General features: G+C 47.9%; 2 protein-coding genes across 2 annotated transcripts; one reads left to right on the top strand and one right to left on the bottom strand.

The window, feature by feature from the left end:
- Positions 1-78: 78 nt before the first annotated feature.
- crym (crystallin, mu) lies at positions 79-2,088 on the top strand. The gene is made up of 9 exons (XM_040175815.2): positions 79-310; positions 395-545; positions 621-683; positions 778-879; positions 987-1,170; positions 1,258-1,379; positions 1,457-1,541; positions 1,611-1,685; positions 1,882-2,088. The coding sequence occupies exons 1-9, from the start codon at positions 144-146 to the stop codon at positions 1,887-1,889; spliced, it is 957 nt and encodes a 318-aa protein (XP_040031749.1). The 5' UTR covers positions 79-143; the 3' UTR covers positions 1,890-2,088.
- Positions 2,089-2,502: 414 nt separating this feature from the next.
- rac1a (Rac family small GTPase 1a) lies at positions 2,503-6,340 on the bottom strand. The gene is made up of 6 exons (XM_040175818.2): positions 5,888-6,340; positions 5,196-5,267; positions 4,952-5,069; positions 4,436-4,498; positions 4,024-4,183; positions 2,503-3,904 (listed from the first exon to the last, which is right to left on the bottom strand). Exons 1-6 carry the CDS (start codon positions 5,920-5,922, stop codon positions 3,774-3,776), a joined length of 579 nt encoding a protein of 192 aa, XP_040031752.2. The 5' UTR covers positions 5,923-6,340; the 3' UTR covers positions 2,503-3,773.
- Positions 6,341-9,934: the final 3,594 nt, after the last annotated feature.

The following is a 9,934-nucleotide window of genomic DNA, read 5'->3' on the forward strand; positions in this document are numbered from 1 at the left end:
GATTCTGACTGATGATTAACAGGTCCGTGAGCACACAAGCAGCGATCTACTGCGCATGTGTGGAATGTGTCCTAGCGGTGACGCCTCCTTTGGGGGGGGCGGAGGTGGATCCAGCTCAAAGTTCTCTCCCTGCAGTGACAGCCATGGCCGAGCCTCCCGCCGTCATATGGAAGCACGAAGTGCAGCGCCTGCTGCAGTACGGAGACCTGGTCCCCCGCCTGGAGGAAGCTCTGGGGAAGTTCTCCACACGCGACAGCGCAGAGGTGATCCAGCCCGTGCGCAACATCCTCCCCCTGCAGAAGCACCACGGGTAGGCCTGAAGCTGCACTGTGCTCAGCCATGAAACATTAACACACCGGGTCCATTGCTGGCTGCCGCTCCTTCACTCTCACAGCTTCCTGGGGTCCATGCCGACATACATGGAGAACGACGGGGTCCTCTGCACGAAGCTCGTGTGCTTCTACCACAGGGACGCTGGTTCAGCGCTGCCGGCCACTCAGGCCACAGTGATCCTGCTGGACCCGGAGTACGGGAATGTAAAAGCTGTGAGTGAAACCCGCGCGTCCAGGTCCCACGGGGCCTCAGCCGGCCCGCCAGCGTAACGTGTGTCCAACCCGCAGGTCATCGACGGCGAGGAGGTCACAGGAATGAGGACCGCCGCGGTCTCCGCCATCTCTGCTAAGGTCCCTCCGCTGGTCCAACGGCGTCTCGTTGCTTGTTTTCTATCCTGCGGGTGTTCTGATCGGGACGTTGTCCTGCTGCTTCTGTGTCACACAGCTGCTGATGCGCCCCGGGGCAGAAGTGCTGGCCATCCTGGGGACGGGCAAGCAGGCGCTGACCCACTACCACATCTTCACCGAGATGTTCCCATTCAAAGAGGTGATCGCAATATCTCATTGTGAATATGTGAGAAAAAATAATGTCTATTGTTGTCCAGGTCTTCCTCCACCATCTTCACTCATCCGATTGTTTTCATTCCCCAACAGGTGCGCGTGTGGAGCCGCACCAGCCAGGGAGCGGAGAGGTTCTGCCGCTCCGTCGGGGGTCCAGTGAGGGCGTGCGTCTCGGTGGAGGAGGCGGTCAGGGGGGCCGACGCCATAGTGACGGTCACCGGGAGCACGGAGCCGGTGCTCTTCGGTCGGTGGGTGAAAGCGGGAGCGCACGTGGCAGGTGAGAGGCGGCGAGGGGCAGGGAGGAAGAGGAAGCGGGGGGGGGCGTGATCTTCACGCCGTTCGCCGTCCCGTTTGCACCCCGCAGCGGTGGGGGCTTGCAGGCCGAACTGGCGGGAGCTGGACGACGCGCTGATGAAGGAGGCGGTGGTGTACAGCGACAGCAGGGACGGAGCCATGCAGGAGTCCGGCGACGTCATCCTCTCTGGGGTCAGACCGCTCTCTACCCGCCCCGGTGACGCAGCAGGTGTGCGAGCGGTTACAGGATGTGAGCCTTCTCGTTGCAGGTCCAGGTGTTTGCGGAGCTCGGAGAAGTCATTAACGGGACCAAGTCGGCACACAGAGAGAAGACCACCGTCTTCAAGTCTCTGGGTAAGCGCTGCTCGACATGTGCTCCGTCCCCGTTATGCACTAACCAGCACCGCGTCGTTCATCCAACAGGGATGGGAGTCGAAGACGCCGTGGCTGCTCAGCTGGTGTTTGACGGGTGGAAAGCCCAAACCGGCCCGCCGGGAGGTGAGCGCGTATTTCAGTCCTGACCTCTTTGTTTGACATTACACACCCCGCTGGATGAATTAACACCAAGACGTTGCATCAACGTCTGCTTGAGATTTCATGTTGATCAAAACGTTTCTTCAAATTTGTGAATGAATTCTGCACTTTACACCGATAAACCTTCCTTTGTGCTCTGAAGCTCTGATGTTTCTTACAGGTGTTTAGTTAATTTGATTGACATTCACAAATGTGCCTCAGAGGGCTTCAGTCGGTTCACGACCCCGGAACAGGAGGACCGCTGAACACGTCATCGTCCACAGAACAGACTAAATAAAACTGAAATGTTTTTCTTAGTGCCCCAGTTTGTTTTATGCTTTTACACCCTTGTTCTGATTCAATAAAACACAGTGGTTGTGTCTTTAAAGTGTCTTATGAAGGATTTTGTACAAATGATTTGCTTGGAGAGAAAAGCATTTCAGACAATGTTATTTCCAAAGTAGCAAAGGTGTCTTAAATGAAGGAATGTGTGCAAGATAAAACTATACATTAAAAAGCATTAGTTTGGATTCTATGGCATTTAGATCTATTTATGGCACACGGCTGATTCAGAGTTACTTTCCACTGATGTGGATTGCAAATAATGCAATGTGCCAAGTGGGGAGTCTAATTTATCATGAAGTATCCAAAGCGTACGTGTTCCAGGTTGTGATATTTATCTCAGTGAAGCGTCGAGTCAGCCAGTTTGGTCTCTGTGTGGTTATTTCGACATTGTCCACACTACAGCGGATATACAGATATCATTCTAACATGGTGTGCAAATAAAACCAAAACTGGATTATTGGATTTTCATTTTTTTACTTTAATGAAATTACATAAACTGCCATTGTGGTTACATTTGAAAAAAAGTTGACTTCCCTTGTGGCTCTCATACTTCATTTTATCCATCTTGAAAAAATAAAAACACTAATCCTGTATAATTTTATAAAGTAAAAGCGTTACTTGACCAATAATAAAGTAAATCAACAGAAGACAACATTTTCATCATCGACATGCTAAAGAAATTCACCGAGCAACAGTATGCTGATGTTTAACAGATGAGTCATGAAGCTAGCATGGCTACAAACACCGAAGCATTTTACTGGTTACTTTCTCAAAGGTACAATGAGTATAAAAGTACTAAAGTCAGTACTAGCAGTTTTGTGTTCATTAACTGAAGTTTGGACAGAATTTTTTTTTCAAAGCTTTTTTGAGGAATTTATTTGCTTAAGCTTAAAAAAAAAAAGTAAAGAAATCACCACATTACAGCGGAAACCAAATCGCATTTAGCATGAAAGTAAATGCAAGTGAGCATTTCCACTGAAGCTGATAAAATGAGTTTACACAGTGGAACCCCGGAGCACCCGTGCAATTTGATCATTGCTCATTATAAAATAAAATGTATTTGCTGAATAGGAAACGCTCATATTGTATAACAAAAACATTTAAATCTGTTTGCAACATTCAATCGAGAATACGCCGGCTCCTAGACATCATAAAACCGGCTGAAGCCCCCTGGTACCAAATGAAAAAAGGAGGAGACGTTGTGGTTTCCTGGAGGGACTACAAAGGGACAACTGTTGACCAGCCAGAAGACGCACGTAAACAGAAGGGCCTCTAAACCACAGCTGGCATGACGATGGAAAGGAGACATTAGAACTTCCAAACAACATTTTCCTCTCAAACTAGTGTCACCAAGGCAGCAGGAATCTTAGTGTGCAGCACCACCTCCACTGGGAGGGGAATCTACTGTGAGTTCATGATAAAATCACTCGAGTAATGTTTGTCTGTAGTGTCTGAGAAAATGACACACATGTTGTACTTTTTCTAAAAATCCTCCTTAATCAACCCCCCCCTCACATCCCCCAAAGGCCTTAACAGAAATCAATGTGTTTACGTCAAACTGAACAAACTAAACAGATGTAAGTTAACAGCGGAAACTTCAGCGCCGCTTGAATCTGTGACGTTTTTCAGATGGAAGTACGAACTACCGGAGCTTCTATGTGAGCAAGGACACGAGGGGCGAGATATTTGAGGCCCCCAGCCGTCCTCTCCTCCCCCCCCTGTAGTCCCTTAAAATATTCTGCACTTCCTCCTCCTCTGCTTGGTGGGCGGGGGGCACAGGACCGCCCTGATGGCTTCGTCGAACACCGTCTTCAGGCCACGCTGCGTCAGAGCGGAGCACTCCAGATACTTCACCGAACCTGCAGGCGCAGCCGAGGGAGAAGTCAGATTACCAAAGAAACGAGGGTTTGGACCACACGGCCACAGCGGCCTGAGATCATTTAAGCGTTTTTATCTGTGTGTGTGTGTTGGAACTGACTTATTTCTTTAGCCATGGCCAAGCCCTGAGGGTAGGTGATCGGGGAGAGTTTCTTCTCCTTGAGTTTTTCGATCGTGTCCTTGTCGTCTCTCAGATCCAGCTTGGTGCCCACCAGGATGATGGGTGTGTTTGGGCAGTGGTGTCTCACCTCAGGGTACCACTGGGGGGGGGGGGCACAGTCAAAGGTTGCAGGACGCAGGTGGACAATGTTCAGCCCGGCTGTTACAATGCGTGGCATTTCTTACATTTATCTAAATAAACGTCAGACTAAAAGAAAGGGGTCAGTTTTTCAGATAAACAGATTTTTAAACATTTAGTATCAAGTTTCTACCTGCGTTTTAGTCGTGTCATAACTTATTCAGATATTTGACAGCTGTGACCCGCTGCAGGCTTAAAAGCTGGCATTTCTCACCTTGGCACGGACGTTTTCAAAGGAGGCTGGACTGACGAGTGAAAAGCAAATCAGGAAAACATCCTGAGGACAGAAAAGGATAAACATCATTTCAGCATTAAAAACTCAAACCGCCACTGTTACAACTCGTACAAGAATCTTAATGTTAAAATGAGCTAACGGACTCGAGGGGTTCACTAAACTAGATAACAAATCTGGACTCTGGGGGTTAAACACACACAAACTCTCACTTTCAGCTCCCTGCGAGTCGTTGGCACAGAGGCCAGATTGTTGACGGCACAAAGAGTGCAAACAAGGCTGCTTTTCACTTCCTCCAGACGGTGTATAGGTACTATGGATACAGCGCTCTGCTCGCTGACCGCCGTAGGCACTAACAAGCCAGTGAATAACTCCCTCTCAACGGCGCTAAAGGGAGAGCAGTGTTCACGCTAGCATTGTCTGGCAGATGGCGGTCGGTGCCCGGCAGTGGGCCGAGACGAGGCCCCGTCCCCGCTGGGTGTGAATGCATATACGTACCGTCTGAGGGTAGGACAGAGGCCGGAGACGGTCGTAGTCTTCCTGCCCCGCTGTGTCCCACAGGCCCAGGTTCACTGGTTTCCCATCAACCATCACATTTGCAGAGTAGTTGTCAAAGCTTTTAGGAAGGGAGGAACAGATTAGAGCCCGAACCACACAGCGCACAGATCCTAATACGCTTCTAAAACAACTTCTGACCACCTCACAGGAGGTGTGTGTGTGTGTGTGTGAGAGAGAGACTTACACGGTGGGGATGTACTCTCCAGGGAAGGCATTGGTAGTGTAGCTGATGAGCAGGCATGTTTTTCCCACAGCCCTGGGATCAGAGACGGACAAAGAAAACACCATGAGGACGCCAGCAGATTTGATCACATTTAGTGTCTTAAGTATAATTTAACATTTGGGTTAAGGAGCCAGGAACGACCGGTTTAACCGGTGGAGGCCGACTTAAAGAAGTCTTATCAACTGAACCAAGCTTTCAGATTCATGTCCGCATTCACTAAATGCAAACAATACTGTAAACAGTGTTTCACAATGTTGGTTAGAAGTAGACTTGAGATCAACCAAGTTAAGACGTAATCGTCACCTTTTACCTGCTTCAATGTTTTAAAAAGCGCGATTACAACATATTTTACAAAATGAGTTGCGACCCTCTGTTCGTCACAGCTTTTGGACATTTCCTTCCTAAAGAAACACGTCAAACATGTCCAGAAACGCGGGACGGATCCGTATGAACGGGCCGCACAGCCGGGACGACAACAGCTGTCACTCAAGTCACCGCAGGCTCGTTAGCCGCTCGAACAACTGTTGCTAACTGGGTCAACCGAAGCGACTGGGGTGGTTTTTCATTTCACTTGGCCGCTGCAATTGTGACTAACAGCGGGGACAGTTTAGAGTTCAACGCGACGATGAAGAAAAGAAGAAGGTTCAACGTACCCGTCCCCCACCACCACACACTTAATGGCCTGCATCGGACGTCCGTCTCGCTAGCGAAGGCTACAGCGGCTCGATCCCCGGTTAGCTTAGCGGGCTAACGGCGGCTAAAGTAAAACAAGTCCGGAGTTGGCCGAGAAGTACAAACAAAGTGTGCCGGGGAGGGCCTCGAACGCGGTCCAAGTTGATAAATGTTGTGGTTATAGAAAAATCCGTCTCGTTCCTGTTTCTCTTGCGACAAACCGGTGGAAGTTGGAGGCAGGCAACACCCAGAAAGGAAAAAAGATTGAGGAAGGGAAGAAAAAAAACGCCCACAGTTTAGAAGCTGCTGCTCCCGAGAATGTCACACGTCACATCCGGTCCGAGCAGGAAGGGAAAACCCCGCCCCCTTGGGATCGTAGAGTGTTCTTCTTCGTCAGTGTCGGAGTGCACAGGTGGGATGCAATAGAATAAAGCTAGTTAATGTGATAATAATGCTCAGTGTTGTAGATGTGTAGCATTTGTAATGTTGCAGCTGGTAAAGATGCAGTTGATTTATTATCTATAGAAACTAGAAACCCTTTGTCAAGTAGAGTTGAGTGAAACCGTTTCTTCTGACGTGTAGTGCGGCTGGAGCAGAAAGAGGAAAAGTTCAAGTAGGTATCTTGAACGTGGAAGTAAATAAATAATTAACATGTTCACTATTTCACTCACAAACTGCACAACGGACTCTGGATGTGTGAACAACAAAACAAAGTGCAGACTCAACTGGTCCTTCATATAATATGGTTTCTGCTCGTGTTAATGCGGTACTGGAAGATCTAGAATTTGATTCTCAAATTCAAAACATTTTGGCTGTGAAATATAACTGGATCTCACATACCTAATGCTCTGAATAAATAAAAAGTGATATTGTGGCAGAAAGTAAATTCACTCCATTACAACTGTGCAACTAAGGGATGTTTTTTCCACTTGATTAAACATTTTCTTTTTTATGTTTAAGCTGTTTATGGTTCAGGGGGATTTAATCCACAACATTTATCTGACAGCTATTTTTTTAACATGTAAAGGAAGATTTTACATAAAGACATCATCAAATTTAAAAATACACTTCAACACGAGAGGACAGCATTTTACATCTCCACAGTTTTACTGTCAATCTACAATGTATAATAGTACACATCTGTAATGCTAAAACTATCTAAAACACACACACACACACACACACACACACACACACAGTGTAGTCACAGTTTGCCTAAAGCATCATGTATCATCTTTGTAATGGTTTTATTTCTCTGTCCATTAATCACGGAATCCATGGCAACCACTGAGTGTATAGGACACACACACACACACGCACACACATGCACATCAATACATTAGTAACCTCGACTCTGGATCTGTTATTGGGGGATTTGTTCAGCAAACAGCACATTAATAGGATAAACGTGGCCACTAAGTGGGGGAGAAAGCGGAGGAGAGAGATTAATGAAGGATAAACAGGCCTGTCGCCGGCACACCAGGGAGGCTGTAAAACCCAGTGGAGTCCCGCTGGGGGACCTCGGGATGCCAGACGGAGAATTAAATTCAAAAATTAAAGATGAAATATGTTCTGAAGCAGACAAACACCTAAAAAACTCATTGTAGAATTAAATGGACTGGATGGTTGCATATGAATTAGCAGCGAATCAACATGTCACATTGAGACCGGTTCCTGCTCTCAGGTCAATATGTGAGGCGTGTTTTGGAACCTGCAGGCCTGGCTTTGGAGGAACGAGCAGGAGCTTCACCCCCGAGGGTTTGACCAGTAGTACTTCTCCACCAGTAGAGAGGACTCTGCCGCTGAGGCTCCTTGTGTGCAGGGTCACGTTCCCTGCCTCGGTCTGCATGCACCTTCCTTCACGCTGCAGCTCGGAGAGTCGGCTCATTATGTTGAACCATTAGCCCTCTAAATAATCACCGACACCTAATGACCCCTGTCACGCTGCTCTCATTTGCATAGGAGGCAGAGCGACTGTCTGTACGCAATCAACACTTAAATGCCAGAATGTGCTCTTTAATGAAAGCGGCATTCGCAACAGAGTCCACGGGAAGTCTGGTACCACACATGCGGGAGAAAGTCAACATTGCTAATGGAGTGGAAGCTACAGCACGAGGGCATCCGCATGCTATTCCTTGGATTCCATCAGCTGAGCAGAACGCATTAAGCTGATGAAGGAACAGGGCTTTGTGCTGCTGCTGTTTCCATTTCCCAAATGAGCAAATTTAAGCCTAAAATCCTAAATAACTGGCGTCTCTATGAATCATTCAGCATCCGATTGATGCTCAGAGAACCTCTCAGTGGAGCCCTCGCTGGGCAATGCAAATCTGTTAATATGCTACTATAAGAAGGTAACACACATGAATGAACGCACAAAACTACAAAAGGCAGCCATGTAGCAGACATCAAACTTCCCCGTGAATAAACTTTCGAAGGAGTCCCGACTCTGCATAAGCAGTGACTTGCAGCATTTGCAGAGCTTTAGTCATCAGGTGACAGAGGACTTCTTCTGTGTGGTCCCATCATTTCCCAAATTGCACTCAACCATGAGTCAACCATTGAAGCTGTGAGGTGAGTCACATGCGAGCGATGAGGATGGGATTACAACATTCTGCTCCCAGTTGGAAAGAAGGCCGACGCGTTTCCTTTGTCCTCCCTTTTCATTCTGTGTCTCTTTTGACATTGAATACGTTGAAGACATCTAAATAAATGAGATTATTTGTGATGACAACACATCTGAAGCTGCTGTGCACAACATCTTTACCACATTGTTCAGGTATTCAAACCTTCAGGCCAAGAACATTTGGATAAGCCTGTTTGGAGGAGAGAAAATAAAGCCAAATTTAAGAGGAACAGCGCAGAAAGCGTCCAAACGTAATGAGTCGAAGGAGAAGCCTGTAAGAAGAGTGGACTTGTGCGAGGTTTTGGAAGTTTGCTGTTTGCAGTTTTGATGAATTGTTGTAATTTGCTCTTCTTCGCAGCTCCTGGACCTGAAGGAGTGTGACAGAGAAGAGCTCGCTGCTGTCGGCTGTAATCTTAATAGTAACAGTGAAACGTGTTTCCAGTGAAAATGAAGTGAGACTCAACATACCTCAGAAAGAACACGTGTTCACCGACACCGAGGCGGACACATGAAGCCCTGTAGCTCCACGCTCCCACAGCGCATCCACTGCTCCTCTGCTGGCTCACAAACGGGAGAAATAAATCTTACTTCTATCAATAAACTGGAAAGAAGTTCACGGGTGGAGAATGAATCAAAGAGGCTGAATGCTGCACGTTGTGTTCCATCATGAATGCCGTAGTATCGGCTTCATTTTTAAACGTTCCACATCCAACCAAACACTGCGTGCACTGTGAACAGCAGACGGATTAAACTGCAGTGTTTCATTGATTATATGGGAACTAACTGGGTTACAGCATGGAGGGAGCTTGCTGGACTGCACCCTTTTTGGTTCCACTAAAACTGGAAACCGAGCCTCTTCCTGTGTCCGCTCCGGACATCTGCACTCGACACGCGATCATTCCCAAAAGCTGACGTCCCTCACTTCCCCCACACAAAACCCACTGCACTTGTTGTGAGCTCGGGACGTGGATGAGCTTCGTACGGAAGGTGAAACCCTGCGATGGTGTCTGGCTGCAGGCGGGAATCCTGCTGCAAACCGGCTGTAACCACCGACACTGCAGTCAGTAGTTGTTTCTGCCTGGAGCGTCTGAGGGGGGGGAGAAAAACATTAACGCTCCCCTTGAGGAGAGAAGTGTGTCATAGTGCGCTGTGCCCCGTTCATAGACCAGATAAGACGTATGTGTGAGGGAACACAGGAAAGACGTATGTCCCAGCAGAGAGCAGCTTTTGTGTCAGAAGCATGTGATCAGATCACAAGACTGCCGCTGGTTTGTGAGGCTGAACCAATCGATACGTAAAGGCAATTAAACCGGAACCGTTTCTCTTTGGGTCACATTTTGACCATCGAAGGCTGAGGAAGCACCCGCAGCACTGCCGTGTGCACCGGTACACAAAAGTGTCCGTC

The sequence above is a fragment of the Gasterosteus aculeatus genome, chromosome 5, assembly GCF_964276395.1.
Source record: "Gasterosteus aculeatus chromosome 5, fGasAcu3.hap1.1, whole genome shotgun sequence".
NCBI lineage: Eukaryota > Metazoa > Chordata > Actinopteri > Perciformes > Gasterosteidae > Gasterosteus > Gasterosteus aculeatus.

Coding starts and splice junctions, on each gene's coding strand:
- crym (XM_040175815.2), top strand. CDS start 144: ATGGCCGAGCCTCCCGCCGTCATATGGAAGCACGAAGTGCAGCGCCTG. Junction 880..986: donor AGATGTTCCCATTCAAAGAG/GTGATCGCAATA, acceptor ATTCCCCAACAG/GTGCGCGTGTGGAGCCGCAC. Junction 1,542..1,610: donor CACCGTCTTCAAGTCTCTGG/GTAAGCGCTGCT, acceptor TTCATCCAACAG/GGATGGGAGTCGAAGACGCC.
- rac1a (XM_040175818.2), bottom strand. CDS start 5,922: ATGCAGGCCATTAAGTGTGTGGTGGTGGGGGACGG. Junction 5,070..5,195: donor GGAGAGTACATCCCCACCGT/GTAAGTCTCTCT, acceptor CCTTCCTAAAAG/CTTTGACAACTACTCTGCAA. Junction 3,905..4,023: donor GGCCATGGCTAAAGAAATAA/GTCAGTTCCAAC, acceptor CTGCGCCTGCAG/GTTCGGTGAAGTATCTGGAG.